Source organism: Vespula pensylvanica, chromosome 17 (assembly GCF_014466175.1).
Source record: "Vespula pensylvanica isolate Volc-1 chromosome 17, ASM1446617v1, whole genome shotgun sequence".
NCBI classification, from domain to species: domain Eukaryota; kingdom Metazoa; phylum Arthropoda; class Insecta; order Hymenoptera; family Vespidae; genus Vespula; species Vespula pensylvanica.
The window spans coordinates 4,126,484-4,150,222 of NC_057701.1; the positions used below are offsets into that span (position 1 = coordinate 4,126,484).

The window sequence follows — 23,739 nt, forward strand, 5'->3', positions numbered from 1 at the left end:
ACTTTTCTTACAAGAGGAAGAAGAACGAAACAAAAATATATCTCGTACACGTGTGTTTAGCGTATATGTAAACATCTCACCACCGATTTCACCAAAAATCATCGTGTTTTCTTATATACGATAATAATAAAAAGATATATTTATGGAAAATCTTGAAGAACAATCAATCGAACAAGTTGAAATTTCTCATCGTATCGACTCATTATGCTATCGAGGAAGTTTTTTATTTCTTTCTTTTTTTCTTTTTCGTCGTCTTCTGCTTCCCCTGGTAGCTCTGACGCTTAACGATGGCGGTGACTATATATATAAGCCTATGAATATACGCATACACATTCGAACATTATAGCTAGGCGGATAGCGGACGACGAAAGGAGTTAGCAGTTAGTCAGTGCCGATATAGGCAGACAAGACAAGGTACTTAGAAGAATCTGAGGAAGAAAGAAGGGGCACGACGACGACGAAGCAACGACAACGACGACGACGAAGACGACGACGAAGGCAACAAATTCGTGATACAGTTCTGTGTCAACTGTGAAACGCGTATGTAGAGTATTTTCGTTTCTCGTGAACGTGTCCAATTGACTTTCTCCTTTCAAGGCCATGGTGAATTACTCTTATTATTACGTCAAGACCATCGGTGACGATAGCGAAAATCCAAAGAGATACAAATTCTTAAAGGGGTAAGCTTCGAGAACAGACTGAAGAAAAATCATTAAGCTGATAATATCAAGGAATTCGCTCTGCTGTGTGTATCGACGACACCTGATCTCTTTGTAGAAATACCAAACTACAGGAGACACCTAAGGATGTCTGGTCGACTATTGGAAGATACGAACTTCGTTCGAGATTACTTAGAGGAGGACTTTCCGGTTCTGGAGACGTTTATCATCCTGCCAATGTTACTTTCAAGGTCCGCCATCAGCGATTTTCACTAGTATCGAATCCACTGTGTAAAATTAAGTCATTTTGACTAAAGATTTTCTGCATTCTTTGCGAATAATACGATCTGCTATCCTTATTATACGTATTATAAATTTGTTTGTATATAGATATATGTATATGTATACATATATATGGGTATATGTATATGTATACGTATTATATAAATTATATAATAGAGATAAACAAAGTCTGACAGAAAATATTATAACTACATAATATTTATATACTCACGTGTGTGTATGTGTGTGTATATATATATGTATATAGGAAGTTTTTTTATGGTGTTTAATCTTTCTTTTTTTCTTTTTATCCAGCTCTGCCTTCTTATTTTTCTATCTCTTCTTTTCTCATGCTTTTTCTTTTCTTTCTCTTTTTTTTTTTTTTTGGGACAACTTGCTCGTTACCAACTATACACAATATTTAATATCAACGATCTTCCATTGTCAACTTTTTCTTTGAAACCTTTCTCGATGGCGATAAAAATAAGTCACATAGGACGAGCCATTAAATTTTTGGGATAAACTATGATTAATAGTCGCTCCGTGAAAGCAATGAAACGAGGGAAAATCGTTGTTACAAAACATTACGAAGGCGAAACAATTTTAGCATTCGTTTCTTCTGCCAAAATGAACGACAGACAAGATGTTATCTCGTTAATACTAACGAAAACTAACGAACGTATATAAATACGTAGAACATGGGAGAATCCTTCTTTGATATATTGAATTCCGATTAGATAATTCAATCATTGGGATTATCCCAGTGTTGAACGAATTGAAGTATCAATTTGGTGCTCCAAGAATATTCTTCTTCGTAGAGCTTAATGAAAATAATCACGAGTTTTCCGAATTCGTTTCGAAACAAAGCGCCAAAGGTTATCTTCGAATAATTTAAACTCATTTCGCATACATATAAATCTCGTGCTACAGAAGCTATAAAAAGTATATGTAGTTAAAGAACCATCGAAGTTGTTCATTCGGTTCGTATACGTGCTCTGGTAATCATTAATCCAAATTCTTTTTGACGAAAGCTCGATCCTAAATCTTTTTCTTTTTCTTTTTTTCTTTTTTCTCATTATATAGGTCGACCGGTAATAACTCGACACCCCATATAGATATATATATTTAAGTTTTCTTTCACGCTCCCGAAATAGTATCCTTGCTCAGCATAATCTCGTAGGAGCATCTCTTGCTCTTTGTCGTTTCAATTCAACGAAATCAAATAGCAATAGTATGGTTTTGACAGTACTTACAAATATATACAACACGTGGGACTATTGAAAGGTTTCGAGCGAAGATGAACTTATATCGTGAAATACTTTAAATTTCGAAATGTGCATATGTGTGTGTGTGTGTGTGTGTGTGTGTGTGTTATTTGTATAAAAAAAATATAAATCGTTCTTGAATGAAATTCTCCAAGGAAAAATCACTGACATTGAAAATAATTGGACGTTCACTTTACGAAGGACATACCATATAAAGAAACAACATAGTGTTTTGGAAACACTATAAAAGGATTTTACAAACGTTAAGAAGCAAAAGTTGAACACATTTGAACATACAAGCCGAGTCATCCTTATAATGATTCAAAGGTGCCTGAAGTTAGAAACGGGATAGTCGTACATTTAACGTTTTTTACAATAAGTGGGGATAAAGAGATTATCCTTCTAGAAAGAGGAAAAACCAAACCATTGAGTTTTTCTTACGCGCTGCTTTCGAAAAGTTTCTTTTTAACTGTCACAAAAAAAAAAGCAACGGCGACATAATTACCATCGATCTATCTGTTTTACGTAGAACAAAGACATCATGTTTCTTTATTCGCGGTTTCAATTCCTGTTATAGGAGTATTCTTGTGTGTGGCTTGTGCGGTAGTGCTTATAAAAAAGTGTGTCGACCTTACTTTAGTATCATTCGAGATAAGCGTCGCGAGGCGGCGCTTTCTGACGTATCGGTATTGACATCGTCACGATCGAGAGAAAGAGAGATCTCCGGTAACATAACATTTGACATTGTGCAACGAAAATACAAACAATAGAAGATCTAAGAATTCGGGTTCAATCACTTTGAAAAATTTTATTTAGTGCTCGAGAAGAAATTAAACAAATTTGACACACGCCTCGGTGTCTAGGTGTGAAAGGCCATTTATTGATTATTATAATTCAAGGTTGTGACAAGATAAAATTGAAAGTCATGTATAACAATTACGGAAAAAGTTCTTTCAATTACGGATGGAAAGCAGAAGTAATGGAACCAGAGTTAATACGACAACAAGTGAAAGAAAATGAAGTGAGTATAGAACGCACGTGATTGAATTTTATAGCATGAATCATCCTCTACCGGTATGTATATAGCGAGCGGAACAATGATTTAATTACAAGGTCGTTCGGTAGATTTCAAACGTTCCGCGCGAAAATGTTTTTCACGATACGCAGCAAGCATATACAGTTGCGGCAACTCTAACTCCCCCTCTTTTTCACTCTCCTACTCCCTTGCCGAGGAAGTTTGTCGAACTTGGCCGAATTCAAGTATCAGGTATCGACAGACTTGTTTCCAGGCCCTGAGTTTTTCTCGTTCTTTCTTATATTAACGAAGCAATAGAATCGAAGCATTATTGTCGTGTAATTATATTTTCATTATATCCCCAATAATTTCATTAATAACACTCCTAAGAAACATTAATATTTTTCTTAAACAAAATTTTTATTTCAAATTATATGCCTTAAATATCGTCATTTATGATTTTGAAGATTAAAACGTAAAAATATATATATATATATATATATATATATATATATATTTATGTATCAAAAACAATTTTGTAATTAGTCACAGATCGGATTAAAAAGCCTTGATTAAATTGGTTAATCAGCCGGATTATAAAAATTTGATTATACCTGGAAATAGAAAAATAAAAAAAACTAATAACGGAATATGATATTCTTGTTACGGTCCTGGTTAAACCGGTGACCTGCCACGCGGCCACCGATGGAAAAAGCACGCATACCAAAGTATATAGGGAAATTCGTGACTCCGGTGTTACTCTCGTTGAAAATTCAAGTCTCATGCGGCTGGAACGTCACAGGGTCGACATAAGAATAAAACAATACAGCAACACATAACCTATTAAAAGAAGAGATCTATAAAGATCGTTCGTATTTTACGGCGCATCGAGTCGCGTCATCGTCGTGCGTGACGAAATATGGGCGAGGACTATAGAAAAACGTCTAGTGTAGTGCCGGGAGAGAACGGAGAATGTGTTAAAGCAATTTGAAAACGTCCGCTCGTTCTCCATCACGTTTCTTTTAAGCTGCGACTTTTTAACGACCTTTATGTATCCCGAAAGGCCTTCATACGTTATTTCGATGCAATTCGTGCGTTCTGGAAACAAGGTTAAATTTATCATTCGTGCTTAATATAACGAAACGTTTCATGTTTCTTCTCATTCGCATTCTTTTCGTCTTCGTATATAGGCAACGTATAAAAACGTATAAAAACAACGTTTTTACGTAAAAAAAGAAAAAACGTAAGTGTGTTTTCGCGAGTTGTAATAAGGTCGAAAAGTGATAACAAAAACCGGTACGCGTACAACAATGGATTACTATGGAGGTACCAGGAACGTGCTCGATGACGTTTTCGTTAAAACGGCTGTCGAAGTGAAGAGGATATTACCTTCTCTGTTCAATATCAAAGTGGTAGGCATTTTTCTATACGTAGAATGTCATGAGAGATAGAGAGAAAGAGAAAAAAGAGAGAGTATATGTGAGAGAGAAAGAGGAAGGATGGAGAGAATCAAACACTATTATCATTTGTGATAAAAAGATTGGATTTTTTAAATTGAACCTTATCAAATTTGCCGCCAATAGCAGTTTATGAAAGTGACGTTGTTTTACAAACAAAAGTGTCGCAATACAACGTGAGTTAAAACTTTTATAATACAAATATGTTCGTCCCTGGAATGCTATGTGTCATAGAGGATGAATTAAACAATAATTCTAATGACGTTTGTTTCATGATCCAAACGATTATGTCTTTGTAATGAGATTCTGTTTCTTACAAGTGCTATTCACTTATAAATGACACATATTTAAAAATAACAGGTGAATGGATTCGTAGTTTTTTTGTTAACGAATCGTTATTATTTTTTTTCTAAATGCATAAGATGATTATATTGATCAATTTATTTATATGATGCATTGCAAGGTCAAAAAATGATAAAAGTGTGAAGATACAATTATGCATAATTGGAGTACATAACAAGAGCATATAATTTGTGGAGAACATTTGAATGCAGCATTCGTTTGATGTATTGTGACAGTATGTATGTATATATATTGTACTTACACATGCATTATTTTAAATTCAATAATAAACACTTGTCTGTTTTCTTAAAAAATGACACAATTGATCGACCTACTTTTGAATGTATTCTCGATACGATCGTAATTAAGTATTTCTGATGTGTATAATTGCATACAAATATCATAACTAATAAATAATATATCTTAATTAACAAATATAATCATAATTCAATTTAAGACAAATTAATAGTTAGAATTTTCATTATTTATAATGGACGTCTTTAGTTTTAATAAATGACTATTTCAAACAATAAAATCTTTGTCAAACGAATGTCAAGGATATTATATGTGCTGGTATAATTATGAAAATGGCTTAAAATGAATTTTTATTTATTGGATATTACATTAATTTTTATTACTATAATATGGAACTATTTTAATAAAATAATGCAAAATTGAATTGTTAAATTGGGTTAGTAATTATGGTATTAAATAAAATTTTATTCTTGTTTGTTTTAATAGCAGTCTAAGTCTGCTTTCCAGTCAATTTGTAATTTGTGAAAAAGGAAATAATTATTTTTCTATCATGTCATTAGACAGCAATTTTAACAAATAAATGTTACATAGTGATATAAAAATAATATTCTTTATAATTATATATTCCAGTACATCGAGTTAAACGAACTATTTTGTAGATATATTAATATAAAACTTAAAAAAGGAAACAAATAAGATAATTAAAATCATCAGATGAATCGAATTAAAACTAATTTGCAAGCATATTAATTATTTATAATACTATGTAACTATAAAATCACACACATATTTCTGTATTGTTTAAGTTTTATTTTATTTTATTGTCACGAACTTGATTATTATTTCATATCTAAAATTTTTAATATTATTTAAGTATAAGTAATACTATAACTTTGATATTATATAATGTTTTTATAGACATGACAAAAATTGGATTGTAAAGAGTTTATGTAAATCTGGAAATTCAAAATATAAGGTAAGAAAACGAGATAGTTACAGAATGTTCAGAATGTTCATAACGGATTAGTTCATAAATAGTTGGTAAAACAAGAACTCAAAATTTTGGAGAGAAAATAGAGCAAACTATAAATATCAGTCAGTTTATCAAAATTATTTCTAAACGTTCAAAGCATTAAAAATTAAAAATTGTGTTATCGAGGAATAAAAAGAAACAGAAATGATGGAAATTAATTAATTAATAATACTAATAATTATAAGTATAAAATGATAATGAGTGTTTCATTTTACTAATTTTTTTAATTACTTTCATGATTTCTAATTGTTACTAATTACTTTTAAGATATTTGAAAATAATTTCAAAAAACATATTTTTTTATAAACAACTCATCAAATTTTACAATCATTAAAAAAATTTATATTATAAGAGCTAATATTAGGAAATATTTTGTTACATACTGAACGAATATTTTTTAATACATCCACACATAAAACTAAATATTTCGAATCGAAAAATACATAATTTAATCCACTTTCGCAAATACCGGCACATATGTATTTATGTTTGCATGTTTTAGATCATTGCTTGAACCACTCAATGTCGATAATTGTAAAATTGTCTCTCAAATACGAATTAATAAATACAAAAAAATTACGGAACATAATTCTTTTTCTTCTTTATTGAACAAATCGATTAATTAAAATTTAAAATGATTTATCGTTGCGATGCACGTTGCACGATGCACGATGCACGATGCACGATGCACGATGCACGAAGCTCGTTAACACTTAGAACTATTAAATCTGCCCAAATGATGAATTTTAGATTTCTATTTTTATAATTATCAAAAACATTATATAATATTTTACAATATCGATATTAGAATAATATTAAGTGAAAGTTTTTTATTTATTTATTATTGTACAATTAAATATAAAATAAAAGTAATAACGAAGAAAGTATTCTTTTCAAATTGAAAAATATGAAAATAAATTTTTAGTTGTGTTAATTAACAACGGAAATTTATATAAGTTTATCTTGCGGTCTCTTTTAACTTAACGACACTCTTAGCAGCGGTTAATTGTTATCCGGTTAATTGATATAACACTATGATTTGTATGTATGATAACAACTCTCTATAGCATTCCTTTTATAATAGTATGAATTTGTACGCGTTCGAGAACGGTTTGTGCGAATTATTATAAAGAGGTTGAATAATTAAACAAAACAAAAGCAAAAAAAAATGTCCGAAGTGAACAAAAGACAGACGTTATCACCGTCATACTCGAATTATCGTTACTCGACATACTTGGAGGAAGGTGTAGCTTTACTAAAACTTTCCCCGACACTTGAAAATGTCAAAAAAGACAGGAATTCGTTGCAATCGACTAATATGTTGCTTCATATTTCACGAACGAAAGCAGACATTTATTCGAAATTGCAATCTTCTTGCCAACAAAAGAAGGATTATTTTCACAAAGTCGCGATACCTCTATTGAATTCCTCGAATATAGATTCATTGAAACGCGGTTTAATTTATAATACTGATTGCGTTAAAACTACAACAAATTTTATTGGAAAGCATTGTTACAACGTAAGGAGAACTCTTTTCGATGGATAATCAATTGATCAATCATTGATGAAATTATGAAAGTGATCCGCGTATACATTTTTATAGTTTCATATTATTACGTAGCACAAAATAAATGCTAATAATTAAATTTAATTGAGTGTAAATGATAATAAATTAATTTTTTTTATCATTTTTAAATGTATTCAGGATATTTTCATAATTACTAATAGAATTATGAAATAAAATATTAACTTAATTTAATTTCTAATTAATTTAAATTAATTAAATTAATTTTTTTTTTCGTCCATTAGCTCGGAGAAAAAGGTTCAGGTATCAGAGCACGGGGTGAGATTCAAGATTTTAATGCGTTAAGATTGGAATGTCTTCAAACCGGACGACTCTTTGAGGATCCAGAATTTCTAGCGGCCGATTCATCTCTGTACTTTTCTAAAAGGCCGGATAGGTACATAGAATGGAGGAGACCGATGGCAAGTGTAACAAAAAAGAAACTAAAAAAATTCAAATTATCCCTTAAAATTAATTCTTGAACTAACGAGTTGTTGCGATTTGCAGGAAATCGCGGACGACCCACAACTTTTCGTCGAAGGATTTTCAAGATTCGACGTTCAACAAGGCGAATTAGGCGATTGTTGGTTACTCGCAGCAGTTGCAAATCTCACGATGGATTCGAATTTGTTCTTCCAAGTTGTACCGGAAGATCAAAGCTTTCAAGAAAATTACGCTGGAATTTTTCACTTCAGGTTAATATTTCTCTCTTTCGATTTCATATTTCTCTTAAAATTTCGATAAATGTATCCCGTAAATCGTCGATCATTTTACCTGAGGATATTTTGCGATTTTTAAATAATATACTATATATATATATATATATATATATATATATATATCTGTTTTATATTCTTTTTAAAAAGATAACAAAACGATTTTCTGATCTTTATTCTATTCCCTTATTTTATTAGACGAAATAAAAAAAAATATTATTTTATATATCTGCTACAGATTTTGGCAATATGGTAGATGGGTGGATGTTGTCATCGATGATCGTCTACCTACCTATAACGGTGAATTGATATATATGCATTCCGCCGAAAGCAACGAATTTTGGAGTGCTCTTTTGGAGAAAGCTTATGCTAAACTTCATGGATCCTACGAAGCTTTGAAAGGAGGTACAACGTGCGAAGCGATGGAAGATTTTACAGGTGGTGTTACCGAGATGTATCAGATGGAGGAAGCTCCACCGAATTTATTCAGTGTTCTTTTAAAGGCATTCGAAAGAAATTCGCTTATGGGTTGTTCCATCGAGGTAAAAACAACTTCTTCGTTACTTTCAATATTTCGAATGATCAAACGCAGAGTATTTATGTGCTAGTAATTTTAGCCTGATCCAAACGTATTGGAAGCGGAAACGCCTCAAGGACTGATCAGAGGTCATGCCTACAGTATTACTCGTGTCAAGTATGTAGAAATTCAGACGCCAAATCAATATGGTAGAATACCATTGCTCAGATTACGAAATCCATGGGGTAATGAAGCAGAATGGAATGGTCCTTGGAGCGATAAGTAAGATTATTCATTACAAGTTCGTTATATGAACATTAATTATTATATAGAATTTCCAATTGCTAATTTGAAGAATCGACTAATATACTGTTCTCTCTCTCTCTATGTGTGTGTGTAGAAATAACCGGTTCTTAAATATATATATATATATATATATATATATATATATATATATATATATATATATTTAAGAACCGGTTATTTCTGCATTTTTCATCATAAATAGTCTCTTTTTTTTATTAACGAGAGACTATTTGATATTAGGTCACCAGAATGGAGATTTATTCCTGATCATGAGAAAGAAGAATTAGGATTAACTTTCGACATAGATGGCGAATTTTGGATGTCTTTTCAAGATTTTACACAATACTTTACGCAACTTGAGATTTGTAACTTAAATCCAGATTCTTTGACAGAAGGTGATATCAATGCTGGGAAGAAACGATGGGAAATGAGCGTTTTTGAAGGAGAGTGGGTACGTGGAGTTACAGCCGGTGGTTGCAGAAATTATTTAGGTAATCGATCGAATCTAGAAATAATCTAGCAATGATAAATATGTTTATTAATGATACCATATTTCTAGAAACGTTTTGCCACAATCCTCAATATCGAATAACATTAGAGTATCCTGACGAGGATGATGATAAATGTACGGTTATAGTTGCATTGATGCAAAAGAATAGACGAGCCCAACGACGGATGGGTGCAGACTGTCTTACTATTGGATTTGCTGTATACTATGTGTGTACATTTGCTGTATTTTTTCTGTTAATTTATACCATCTATTCGTTATAATTCTTAATTAACAATATATTTAACAGTTGGAACATCCTGAGAGATTACCAAAACCATTGGATATGAATTTCTTCAAATATAATGCATCCGTAGCACGATCACCAGCTTTCATTAATTTGCGTGAAGTTACATGCCGATTCAAATTGCCACCGGGAGTTTATTGTATAGTTCCGAGCACTTTCGATCCTAACGAAGAAGGTGAATTTTTACTGAGGATATTTTCAGAGAACAAGAATAATATGGAGTGAGTATTGATATTATATTGTTTGAATATTTATATATATATATATATTTTTTTTCAAACGTTTTTCTCTGCAGAGAAAATGATGAGGAAGTCGGAGTTGGAGAAGTTGATGATAGGGTAAGAATATGAAAATTTAATATTACATTTGTGTGTGGGTATGAATATGTTGAATACGTATAATTTGTGGATAATTCTTTTGGTCACGGTCGTAATGGCATAAATATGACCACAAAGCACATATCCGACTAAGACTTTTGAAGATTAATTGTATTGTTGTTGGATGGAACATATACACCTTGTTTGCATTTGACTTAACACATTTTGATTGACCAATTTAATTTTAAGTAATTAAATCTCTAAATATCACAATGTATATAGAATGTCTGTTCATAGACATACATGATTGGTAGGTTATGAGAAAATTTAATAAAAAGTTTACATGATTCTGAACCAACAATGAAATACATGTAAACATTTTTTTTGTACTCTAAATATTTTTTTCCAATTATGAAGGCCAACATAGTTCTTTTTTTTTTTTTAAATGCTTATGTATAATTTTTTTTGTATTTTTTTGTATACTATTACTCAGAATATATTAATACATTAATGATCATTTGCAATGAAAATCATATCTAATAAAAAATTGTTACTATGCATTGTTTACGAAGTAATCGGTATTCTGAGCATTAAAATATTTGATTTTCTATACCACAATTTGAAAAACAATCGGCAGATTATATAATATTTTTAATTACTTTGAATAATTGGTGATCATCGATCTTCAAATCGTCAAAATACACGACTGTTTAATTTGTGAATAATATATTTGTACAGCATAGCGTATGAATCAAAGTACGATATGAATATGTTAGTCCATTGTTAAAATGCCGATTATCTCGTAAAAAACGATGCATAACAGCAATTTTGTAGTACATATAATATTGATTACTGATGACTATTATTATATAAATATGCAAAAAGAAATTATAAATATCCATAAAAAGAGAGAAGAGAAAAAAACTTTTATAATTCCAAAAGGTTATGAGTAAAAAAAAGATATTTACATGTACTTTGAAGCTAATTTCAATTAACCAATTGAAATATTTGCTTGGACATCTATGAACAGATACTCCGTTTATATATATACATATACATATGCATATACAGAGTGGACCAGAAGTCTGGATACAGTTGAATATCTTGTAAAGAATGCATTTTTGAAAAGAAAAGTTCAGACAATACTTTTTAAATTTAGAAAGACTCATTGAATGATAATTTAAATAATAATTTAATTTTTTTTAAAGCAGCTCCCTACTTTTATTGCACATTATTGTAACTGACATCGAGTAGTTTTCATTATGACATAATAAGTCTCAATTTTATTAAGTATTTTTGGAATTATTGGTCGAAAAATTTTAAATATTACTAGTATAAGTGAACATTTGTTAATATATATATATAAACGAATTATAACAAAGTACACGCGCGCTCGTGTGTACATTTCGGATACACTCATGTCAATGTGCATTTGAAATTTGTTAACTAATCAGTTAAAAAATACTTAACGAAATTGAGTTTTATATCATAACTAACCTCTCGACGTTAGTTACAATAATATGCAATAAAAAATAAAGGGTTTCATTTTAAAAAAGTAAAGTTTACCTTGATTTGATCGGGATATTCAACTGTATCTAAACTTTTACTACATCGCGTATAGGTATATGTATATTTACACTATCTGCTTTTTCTAATGACTATTATCAGCTGAAAACTTTACGATTGTTGGATATTATTACTGAGTCACATCTCATTAAAAAGAAAAAGTATTGTATGTAGTGTTATGTATAACTCACCAGGGGCACTAATTTGTTAAGTATGCATGTTCACGCTTGGCTTTTAGGTGATTAATCCCAAAGGCACTAACACGGATGCGGATGATGAAAAAGTAAGTGAAACGCATGTGTGTCATGTATTGCCTGATAATACAAAATAAAAATTAAATTAATATTATTAACCTTGAATAAAAATGATTTTAATACATCTTTTTTTTTAATATAGTTATGTACTATCTAGAGTAATAGATCATATTTGATAAAATCTATCTTGATACATAATAGGTCCGTGAAGAACCTGAACCTGATCGAAATATCGAAAAAGTACGAGAATTCTTTAGAAAACTCGCTGGTGATGATATGGAAGTGGATTGGATGGAACTTAAAGAAATCTTGGATTTTGCAATGAGAAAAGGTAAATCAATAGACAAGTTATCTTTATGGTAACTACATCTTTTAAATAAGAAAAGAAATAAATCTGAGATCATATGAATATTTTAATAACTTGATTTCCTGAAAAAATTCAAGCATGAGTTTATAAATTTGTTAAATAGTTATATCAGGTTTTACTTCATCACAGCGTTTCTTTGTTACGTGCTTATTTTACTGCTTCCCCTTGTAATTTGTATGCTTGGGTATTTAATGTCTTCGTATGACTTGTGTAATTACTGACCATAATAATATTCATATCTAGCTATACTTATTATCATTCAAATTTTATCACAATTTTCTAATATAATAAACAGTAACATTATATCAAATCGATAATTTAATTTGATGCTTTTTTTTTTTTTTTTTTACTCACAATTCTTAGTTCATTCTATTATTTTTCTATAAAAGTCTTTTGCACTAAAGATATATGTATTATATAACATGATCTTGTTTTCTTTAATGTGCACGGCTGTGTTTCTTGGATTTTTGTGTTAATCACATATCTGCGACACATAGATACAATTGGGTCACCACGTAAGAATTAAGCTTCTTACTATTTTTAAGTTCGCAATATGATTACAAGAGATATTGATTTGCCATTATATAAAAAAAGTGCATCTAATCGCCCAATATGTGGTAATACATTTGAATTTATAAATCGTCCAATTAAAAACTTATTTTGGTTTTACCAGTTTAACAGCAAAAAGTGATTAAAACAACAAAAACAACATAGGTATCACTAATCCAAGTATCTGTCTCATCTAATGAATATCTTTATGACCCAAGTGTATATATGCAAACATTAATGTTAACATATAGCTGTATGTTACGGGTAGAGTTACCACAGTCGACGCGTCGTAGCGAGGCACATGAACCTGAATCAGTGCAAAAAGATGGTTCTTTTATCGACACTGTCATCTCACTGCTGTGCGGCATTGTTTGTAATAATGAACAATACAATAAATCTGTAGGTAAGGGATTACTATTGATACAATACAATTGTGCTGTAACACAACGTGGTATATTGACAATTCTATGAAGAATTGAAATCCATTGAAGAGAAAAGAATTATATAAGATATGCATATATGAAGTGTATATGGTTACGACGCTACGATAAGAATGCATGACAATTATTTAGCATAATGCAGGACATGCGAAATTAACAAATTGCTTAAAAATATTTATATTAGAAAGCAGTTTGTATAAATGCTATTGTACAGTCGCATCATCATTCGTGTAGTTAATGTTTCTTCATAATATTGCTAATTATGTTTATATTAAGTTTCTATAAAGTAACTATTTTTTAACAAGGAGTAATGTTTACAGATATGCAAGATAGAGGATTTACTAAGGATGTATGTCGGAGTATGGTAGCTATGTTAGATGTAGATCATTCTGGAAAGCTTGGATTTGAAGAATTCAGAACCTTGTGGAATGACATTAGGAAATGGAGGGTAAATTTATTATTTAACTCCAAGAAAAATTCTATCCATCATTCTGAAACATTATTGCTGTTTTATCCTTTTAGGCTGTTTTCAAATTATATGATAAAGATGAGTCTGGATATTTAAATGCGTTTGAATTACGACAAGCTTTGAATAGTGCAGGATACAGACTCAATAACCACATTTTAAATATTTTGGTACATCGCTATGGAACTAAGGATGGGAAGATAATGTTTGATGATTATATAATGTGTGCCGTACGATTAAAAACAATGATCGGTAATTATTACTGAACAGGTTATTTTATAATGAGGAGAAATTAAAACTAAATAATATCTTTTTTTCATAGATATGTTCAGAGAGAGAGATCCTGATCAAACTAATTCGGCTACATTCACAATGGAAGAATGGATAGAGAAAACATTATATTCTTAAAATATTGTGCCTTATTGTAAATGCATTTTTTCAGATATTACCTTATAAAGGTTTGCAGATAAGTCAATAATTTAAAATTATTCTTCGTTATTGTTTTTTTTTTTATTATTATATAAAAATATTAAATTGATTGGCATATATATATTTAAATATTATTGCTAAAAATATGAAAGTATTAATATGAACTTTAATAGCACATAAAGTTTTAAATAATAACGTTAATATGTATTGAAAAAATCATTTTAATTTAGGCAATGCAGTTTTTCTGATTGAGATGCCAATATAAAAGCTCATATATTTTCAAAGCCAAAGGATTAGCAAAATTCAAATTTTTACTCGTTGACAGTGCTGCTTTTCTGCATACCTGAATTTATAATTCTTTAGACACAGGAATACATTCTAATAGAATTATATTAAATAACTATATCGTTAATGAATAGAAAATTTTTTTTAAGATTTGAAATGCTCTAGTTTGTTATATAATTAAATTTTTAAGAAACGCTATTTAAAGTGAAATAAAATAAATTTATAAAAAATAATTATTTTTTCTCTTTTATATTTTTTAATTTTACAAAAATTCAGTTTTAATTTTACAGCTAAACAAATAAATTGTTAAAAATTTTCCTTGCGTTAACAGTTTTAAATGTAAATCTTTTGTTGCAATAGAGTCATTTGCAATTTATTTCAAACATACATTTCATGTATTGTCGGTATATTTCTTCATAAAAGGGTAATTACATAAAAAGGTAATAACATATGTACGTTCGATACGTTTTGTAACGTGCGTTATAAAAATTTCTAATATTATAGGAAAAATCTAATATGTACTAATTTGAAAGTTTTAAAAAATTTATAAAACTGATAAATATTGTTTCGATTTTTTAGATAATTTCTTATCGATTTAGTTTCGCTTTCCGAATCGATTCGCTCGAAGGAAGAAAGTAAAAACTTTTTATAAATGATTTTTTCGTCTCGGATTGTGGTGTCATTAAGCGAAAGATCGCTTCGACGAAGCGCTTATCGCGTTTCGCTATGCGACGACGATGACGATGACGACGACGATGCGGTAGTTGCACGGTTCGATGCACCGGTGCTTTACGCTACTTCATTCACTAGCACGAGGTACCACTTTAAGAAAGGAAGACTAGAATCGCATGACAATTTCCTTATAGAATGAATTTTTATGAATGTAAAGCGACGTTTCTCATACTCTAAAGAAATATTGCTTCGTTTTCTATAATAACATTTTTGCCTTGTCTCCTACATAACTATCGCTATTCTCCTATTATATCGCTTGTCTCTTACGTTGAATCGAACTCATCAAGACTAATAATCCTTTTGGTGATTTCAACAATGAAATTATAGGAAATGATACATAGATTTTTATATAATTTGATTTTTAAGACTATATTATTTTATTATTATAAAAATTTGTTATATTGTATTATATAAATCAAGACTAATAATCCTTTGAGTGATTTCAAAAATAAAATTATAAGAAAGAATGCATAAACTTTTATATAATTTGAATTTTAGAGAATATATTATTCTATTATTATAAAACTATTATTATATTATGTTATAAAAGTCAAGACTAATAAATCTTTTGATAACTTCAAAAATGAAATTGTAGGAAAGAATACATACATTTGTATAGTGGATTGTATATATTGGATTTAAAAATCTGTTATTATTATTATTATTACAAAACTGTGTAATATATATACATGTATCGTGAGATCTAGGACTATTCTTCTCGAATATAACTAACCAAATTTTTAATGTGCGAAACTGTATATGTCGACTTTATATCGATATTTCTTTATTATTTATTGTTTAACTTGCTCATAAAAATGTACATTCTTAATTTATACTTAAAGAGTTAATATGGATATATGCGTGTTGTATATAGATCTATGCACTTATCTACATAAGTCGCATATACTATACATACATACATACATACATACATATATACATACACACACAACAACACGCATATAGAAAAAGAGAAGGAGAGAAAGACATTGGAAGAACCCCTTCGCAAAAGAATAAAAAACGTAAATTCTTCGAATGGCCGTGACGTGGCGCCTGGGAAAGGCGCGTTGCTTAGGTCTTATGTTAGACAAGACGCTTGGCTAGCGCGAAATAAAGGAAAATATAGAACAGATGGGCGGCCAAACTTGGCGTAGCGTGGCATAATGATAACACGCTCGAATAATAAGGATAGCGGGAGAGGATACAGGGTTGGATACGCACGCGTGCCTTTGCGTTCGGGGCCTGTCTTCCGCTTCCACTCGAACGAGTGTGTACGTTCTGCTTCTAACTACGGACGTGGCTCAGTCTGGACTCAAACACCTTCGATGACGCTTCTCACTTCGAACGCGATTTCATTTACCTATCTCTTTTTAACACGAGGCTCTTTAACGTGTCCTTCTCCTGTTCAAGAGACAACGAACAAAACTGTTCGATTTTAAGAAAATGCGCGAAAAATCATTATCGTTTTTAAACGTAATACCTTTCAAAAGTGTTTCGTGTTTTCTTCGTTTGATGGCGATAGTGTACCCAACGTGCTCCCCCGCAAAACCCTGAACTTGTTTATTCTCGAGTCAGATTCGTTTAAGGACGCAACTCAAAGACGAGTAAGAAGCCTGCTTCTTAGTAGATTCAAATCGACAATCTATTCTTTCTTTTTTTTTTTTTAATCGTGTATAACATCGTATATATTATCTTATTAATAGTATCTATATTATTGTTTCGCGACAAGTTGAAAGAAATAAATAATTGTCGCTCGATAAATTTGATCGAGATGACTCGATAACAAAATACGTAGCTTTATACGATGAGCAATCGGTGAAGTCGAAGAGGCGCGCTTTCATCGTTCGAACGAAGATGAAATTCCCGCGCGTCGCTTCGACGATCCGTCGCTTAACGATCGTCCTCGCGATTACGATCGTCGCGTGCGCTCAACAACGATTCAAGGAAGTTCCAGCGATTTATCAGGAAGTCTCGGCTGGTCACGATGTGCAATTACCTTGTAAAGTGCAAGATAAAAAGGGACAGTGTATTTGGCAAAAGGATCGAAAACCTGTCGGAATATATCCGGACAAATACGAGTGGTTTAGTCTACGTAGTAACGATTGCACTCTTCTTATCAGAAGAGCATCTCTCGAGTTCGACGATGGATTTTGGGAGTGTCAAGTAACTTCCGGTGATTTTATGCGACAAGATGCCTTGACATCATTGCCGGCACGTCTACTCGTTCGAGGTATTCGCTTTCCTTCCTTGGTATTTTTCGTATTTTTTGTTTTAAATATATGCCAATGTTCAATAACAAACAAGTCGTTATATTGTTGTGTCGAAAAATCTTCTATTTACAAGTATTTATACATGTTCTAACTAACGTAATATCAGAGGATGCTGTACAATATTATTTTTTCTCATCAATTATTAGTTTAATGCATAACAATTAAGAAATGGTCTACTTTTCTTAATCGAAGATTTAGATATCTCTTTATTAAAATAAAATATCGTAGATTGTTCTGTGATATGATTTTTTTCTTCGATTGCACAACAGTTGAAAGTATAACGATTAAAAAGTTGTCCATTTCGAATTCGATAAGATTAAAATTTTTAAACGTAAAGTTAAACGAACGGTTTTAAATGCGCGCAAAATTTAAATTTATACGAAAGAAGCTGTTACGCTTCGATCGGAAGGTGTTACACATATACACGCATACATACACGTACAAACACACACATTGTATTAGCGGTGAAATAAACGTTTTCTAAACTCATTTAAAATTCGTTCGAGACGGACAAGTTCGTGGTTCCGTTCTACTTTTCCCCGTATCTCCTAACGAATCACATGTAATTGGGAATTCTTGTTCGGCGAACGTTTAAACCCCTCGGACGGCGAAAGCACGTTTCCGCTGTGCCTAGATCGAAAAATACTTTTTAAAATAGCAGGCGGAGAATCTCGATAAGAAAGAATATTCACTTTTATCTAACTACAAGACTACTTTTTAAACCCTATCGGGTTACGCTTTATCGGTAGACCTCTATTCCTTCCTAACGCACAACGAAAATGATTGTTTCAGTGAAACCGAGAAAACCGAGTCTAGAATACGGAGGTACGATTTTAAATACCTCCCTAACATTGAGGGAAGGACAGGAAGTGACGATTTCCTGCGTGTCCAGATATGGAAATCCAGTAGCCCTTATAAAGTGGTGAGTAAATAATGTTTTTCTACAACGTTGAAATCGTGTAACGCTTGCTTATTCACAAATAAATATTTATTTTTAATAGATTTTGAAAATTTTTTTAATTATGATATCGCAGCAATTAGTTCAATATTTTCAAACGATATTTGTAATATTCTTTCAGAACATTCTTATAGATAGATTTAAGATTTAATTTTCGAAGCTCGATGATTACCGAACGATCGTAGAATAATCTCAGCTTTAATGCTTTCCGAAGTATTGTAGTTAATCTTTTAAGTGTTTTTCGAGCATCCTTCAGGGGCCATTAGTGTGACCCTCGGATAAGTTTTACAAGATATAACATTTTCTTCCTATGACGAATACATCTAAGATAAAAGAGAAAAAGAAGAAGAAAGCTTTTAAAGAAAAAGGAAACACGATGTGCTAATAGCTAAACACACTTTTTTAGTATCTATGATGAGTTAGGGAAACTATTTATAAAATTTGTAAAATAATATTATTTTACGATTAATTATTTTTGCAATTAATATAAATTTGTGTGGTCTTATATAAAATATATAAAGTGCTTGTGTTTATGGCCGCAATTTAAATGATAAATTGAAAGATAGAAAATGGCGTACGATTTACTTTAGTTTTCTTTCGAGGAATACTTATGTTGTATTTGTGTACGGTAATTTAAGGTAAAACCACGGGACATTTTGTTTATGCGGGACAAAGCGATTCTAGAGAGTTCTTCTCTTTGGTTTCACGGTCTGGCGTATTTAGTTGTATCTTATTTGATTGGTCACTCAAAATGATACTAGAGAAATTGATATTTATATAGACACACACAAGGTTTTTCATAATATGTGGAAGTATTAAACATGTAAATAATATTAGAAAAGAACTATGAAAAAATTTATATGAATATCTATTCTATATAACTTTGTCTTCGAATCTTCCAAATGATCTATTCAATGATCACCACAATTAACATGTAACAATCTATAGAAAAACCAAACATGATTGAAAATTGTCATTAATATTAATATTAACCGGAATCATTCGTAATATCATTTTGTGTTTATATTATTTATATACGTTCTCCATTAAAATAATTTCCATCTAGTATGAAACAGCATGTATATACGTAATTATGTAAACGATCCTTGGGCTTAACAAAGAAAAAAAAAAAAAAAAAAAAGAGAAAAGAGAAAAGCAAAGGAAAGAAAGAAATATTACGAGCATCGTTTCACGGTACTGCTCGCTTGAAGTGGCAAAACGATTTAGCGACGATAAAACGAAAGACAAGAACGATGATTTCGAGTCCGGTAGAGAACAATTTTCTTCTCGTTCAAATCTTCATGAATTATTGAAAAACGATCTTTGTTGATGCAGGTTTATAGGAGATGAGGAAGTTGAGGCACTGAGAGAACAAATGAATGCCACCGAGGTGGATAATCCTAAAACTTGGGCAGCTCACAGTCTTTTACGCATTCGTGGCCGTCGAGAATATCACGGTCGAATGATTCGATGCATTACTATTCATCCGTCTAGTCCAGTACCAGCTACCACGGAGTCCCAGCTGAACATCCATTGTATGTTCAGAATTTTCATACAATTAGATATATATACATACGCAATCCAATATATTTCGAGTAATTCGAGTAACCGTTTCATTGTTGAAAATAGTAAATTCATGTTAATTTTAAAGATCCATTAACTATTGTTCAAGACTTTGCTAAAATATTATACTGGGTGTTTCATATTTCTTGATCCGTATGATTTACTGACATTTTTAAAACTATCGATTTATTTTCATAACATTTGTCAATTTAATTTGATATTTGAACAAAAAATACTTCATTCCTTATTATTTTAAATTTATTTTATTTTACAATAATGAACAAAACAGTTTTCAGTTGTTTCTTTAATAATGATGATCTCGGTCATTTGAAAAAGACGATATTTAAAATCCGTCATTTGGACAGGTTTGGTAGAGGTAATAATAATTAAGAATAATAAAAAATGTTAAATATATGAAAATTTGTTTGAATATACATCTTTATTTTTTCGTAACTTGATATGTTTTAAAACTCTTTATATATTATTGCATATCAATTTCTCTAAAAATAGAACCAATTCTACTTTATGCTCTATAATCATCCTTAATAACTTCTTTTTATTTTATTTTATAACTTAAACGTTATAGATTCTCCAGAAGTGAGATTTCAAACGAGTCCACGTTGGATGACAAGCTCGCTGGAGGATTCGACGAGTTTTATGAACTTGAAATGCGTTGCAGACGCCAATCCAAGTGCGATGATCAAGTGGTTTAAAGATTCAACTCCTATAAGTAGCGAGAACATTCTATTGCTGACGGAGAACAGAACTGAGAGTAACAGCACCTCGACGGTATCTGAATTGAGATTCGAGCCGGTTAAGAGGAACGATGCCGGGCTCTATTCTTGCAAGGCGGTTAATATCATCGGTGAAAGCCCACCGGCTAATTATGCACTCGATGTTCAATGTTCGTACAACTTTGCTTTATTCTTTTTTCACAATTTCTTTAGAAGAAATAATTCCTTTTCTATTTAGAATTTATTTTCGCTGTTTTATTATTTCATATTATTTTCTTTTTATTATTTTGTACCATTTCATTTACTATCTTATTTTATTTATTATAGATTTGTCTAACGATAAACGAATAATGTATCTAAACGTATAATTATATGTAATACGTATAATTATATGTAAACGTATAATATATATGTAATGTGTATTAGATTCTGAACGTATCGTCAGATATGGTTTCGATTTATATAGATTGGAAGTGGAAAGAATGACGAAAATGGATAGCTCGCAATTATTTGTTGAAACAGTCACCCGGCAAAAAGTCCAATTTGATTTATAACTTAAGGAAAAATTTTAATTGTATTTTTATCTCTATTCTATAGCATAGTAATTATGAACATTGTACATATATTGTATCATTATATACTCGTAAAATCTGTGTGTCTGTTATTTGTACAAATAATTGTAAAACCAAATTCTAATTATAGAACGTATAACTTCCAACAAATGTTGAACAATTTTTCCGATAGCTTATTTATTGGTCTATTATCGTGTTGACCTCTTTAAGTTTTTTACTACTTTTTTTGCGTACAGTCGCACCACGAGCAAAGAGAATGGAAGATTCGAACGATAACGAAACCCTGATGGAGATCGAAGAAACAGCACAGCTTGGCTCGAGCGTGGAGACGTTTGAATGTCCGGAATTCGAGGGCAATCCAATACCGCGCTACAAGTGGTTACACTTACGCGGTGGCACCACCGAGAAGACTATTGAAAATCCAACTCGTGCTAAGGACTCAGGAAAGCGTTTACGTCTGGAAAACGTCATGTGGTCGGACGAAGGGGAGTATCGTTGTGTAGCATTTAACATGATAAGTGGAACGAGAAGGGAAACACCTAGCGAAGTACGTTACGTGTTACACGTTACCGGACCTCCCGAGATACAAGCCAGACCGTCCGGTTCCGGTGAAAATGGTTCTTATGAGTCGATAGGATGGGCCGGTGAACCTGTGCATCGACTAAAGTCTCGCTTTTGTTCGCGACCACCACCTCGACTCGTTGCTTGGCAATGGGGAAGTTCTCATATCAGAGCAGGTAAAGATTTAAAACTATATACGATAAATTGTAGAAAAATTTATCTTTCAATTGCTTAACTAAATGCTTTGAAATTATACGATGGATAAAGAAAATTAAAAAATTCGAACCAAACATATGATAGATTTCATTTACATTTTTCTTTAAGTCATTTACGTGCAATTTATAAAAAGTTATTTCGTTTAAAAGGACGTTAGAATATTTCTCTGCTGCGCTATATGTATTTATCAATGTATATGTATATCTGTGTATAAAAGATTTCAACGTTTAAAATTTCCTTTTTAGGTGAAAGCATACAGCCAAAATATGAAGCGTTGCCATTAGAGCCGATCATCGAAGACAAAATGGTGACGAATTGTTATTGGGCCAAATTGGAGATCAAGAATTTACAAAAAGAAGATTCGCGCATGTATACTCTTCTGGTGGAGAGCGAGAAGGGTAGAGATTCGACGAATATCAAATTGATCATTCGCGATCCGTCGGAAATGAAAGTGATCGCTGCTGCTTCGGCCATTGGTTTGTTACTTCTACTCCTCTTGATATCGATAGGAATTTTTTCTTTGTTGAGAATGAAACAAAGACGATATAGATGTGAAGAGGACGAAGGTAGTATCGCAGCTGATGCTCTTTATGGTAATAATGTTTCGATGGATCGTCAAAAAACAACAAAAACGTTGTCGGCGAGCAAGGGTTCTGCAAGTAAATCAACTCAAGATGGGAATTTGGCAGTTCTATACGATTACGATCAAATAGCGAAACAAGCTCGAGCTATGAGTCCAGAAGCTTTGAAAGTGAGAAGAGCTCCGGCTGTGTTACAACCACCCACGATGGTGTGATCGATTGAGACATTCGTTTTTCGATTAAATTCTTCGGTAAATACCTTATATTTTATAGTTATGATATTTTATTACCAACAAAACAATGAGTATTTCAAATATAAAAGGTATTTATCGAAGAATTGCAGTCATTTGCGATCAAGTTATGTTTTTAAAAAAAAGACTATTAAGGAAAAGTTTTTAATATCAATGTACAAAGAAATATATTCGTACGAAGGAATATATATATATATATATACCGTATATTTTTTGTAATCTATTGTCAAAAATAAAGTTTCCTTCTGGAAATTAATGAGTATATGTTAAAATAAAAAGAAATTATTTTCCTTCGATTTCTTCGATTTTTGTGATTACAAATTTTCCTCCGCTAGATGGCGAATTTATCAAGTATACCGGTAGAATATGCGATGTATCATATGATGTATTTACATACCTACTGAAAAATACCTTTGAATGAAA

The 23,739-nt window shown here is 31.2% G+C and overlaps 2 protein-coding genes and 1 long non-coding RNA gene across 16 annotated transcripts; all 3 read left to right on the plus strand.

Annotated features, from left to right (window-relative positions):
- Positions 1-383: 383 nt before the first annotated feature.
- Positions 384-15,035, plus strand: LOC122635041 (calpain-A-like). Of its 14 annotated transcripts, XM_043824760.1 has the most exons (18): positions 384-540; positions 598-680; positions 778-910; positions 8,118-8,294; positions 8,380-8,567; positions 8,827-9,130; positions 9,206-9,387; positions 9,652-9,902; positions 9,971-10,128; positions 10,209-10,426; positions 10,501-10,543; positions 12,327-12,371; positions 12,544-12,673; positions 13,527-13,661; positions 14,019-14,146; positions 14,221-14,416; positions 14,487-14,622; positions 14,824-15,035. In XM_043824760.1, exons 2-17 carry the CDS (start codon positions 601-603, stop codon positions 14,570-14,572), a joined length of 2,454 nt encoding a protein of 817 aa, XP_043680695.1. In that variant the 5' UTR covers positions 384-540; positions 598-600; the 3' UTR covers positions 14,573-14,622; positions 14,824-15,035. The 14 variants fall into 14 exon arrangements, with proteins under 14 accessions (XP_043680695.1, XP_043680694.1, XP_043680696.1 ...); XM_043824759.1 differs by having other exon boundaries at positions 393-680; XM_043824766.1 differs by lacking the exons at positions 384-540; positions 598-680; positions 778-910 and adding exons at positions 2,364-2,932; positions 3,023-3,227.
- An 83-nt stretch (positions 15,036-15,118) lies between these two features.
- On the plus strand, positions 15,119-16,445 carry LOC122635133. Its single transcript, XR_006328570.1, has 2 exons — positions 15,119-15,318; positions 15,458-16,445. It is a non-coding gene; the product is annotated as an uncharacterized LOC122635133 (long non-coding RNA).
- An 849-nt stretch (positions 16,446-17,294) lies between these two features.
- LOC122635027 (hemicentin-1-like) lies at positions 17,295-23,612 on the plus strand. The gene is made up of 6 exons (XM_043824729.1): positions 17,295-17,840; positions 18,673-18,802; positions 20,174-20,373; positions 20,988-21,305; positions 21,944-22,444; positions 22,730-23,612. The coding sequence occupies exons 1-6, from the start codon at positions 17,465-17,467 to the stop codon at positions 23,278-23,280; spliced, it is 2,076 nt and encodes a 691-aa protein (XP_043680664.1). The 5' UTR covers positions 17,295-17,464; the 3' UTR covers positions 23,281-23,612.
- Positions 23,613-23,739: the final 127 nt, after the last annotated feature.

Bases quoted from the DNA above. Each gene is read 5' to 3' on its own strand.
- LOC122635027 (XM_043824729.1), top strand. From the start codon at position 17,465: ATGAAATTCCCGCGCGTCGCTTCGACGATCCGTCGCTTAACGATCGTC. The intron at 17,841-18,672 runs GTATTCGCTTTC...TGATTGTTTCAG, and splicing joins GGCACGTCTACTCGTTCGAG to TGAAACCGAGAAAACCGAGT. The intron at 18,803-20,173 runs GTGAGTAAATAA...TTGTTGATGCAG, and splicing joins CCAGTAGCCCTTATAAAGTG to GTTTATAGGAGATGAGGAAG.
- LOC122635041 (XM_043824760.1), top strand. From the start codon at position 601: ATGGTGAATTACTCTTATTATTACGTCAAGACCATCGGTGACGATAGC. The intron at 8,295-8,379 runs GCAAGTGTAACA...TGCGATTTGCAG, and splicing joins TAGAATGGAGGAGACCGATG to GAAATCGCGGACGACCCACA. The intron at 14,147-14,220 runs GTAAATTTATTA...TTATCCTTTTAG, and splicing joins ATGACATTAGGAAATGGAGG to GCTGTTTTCAAATTATATGA.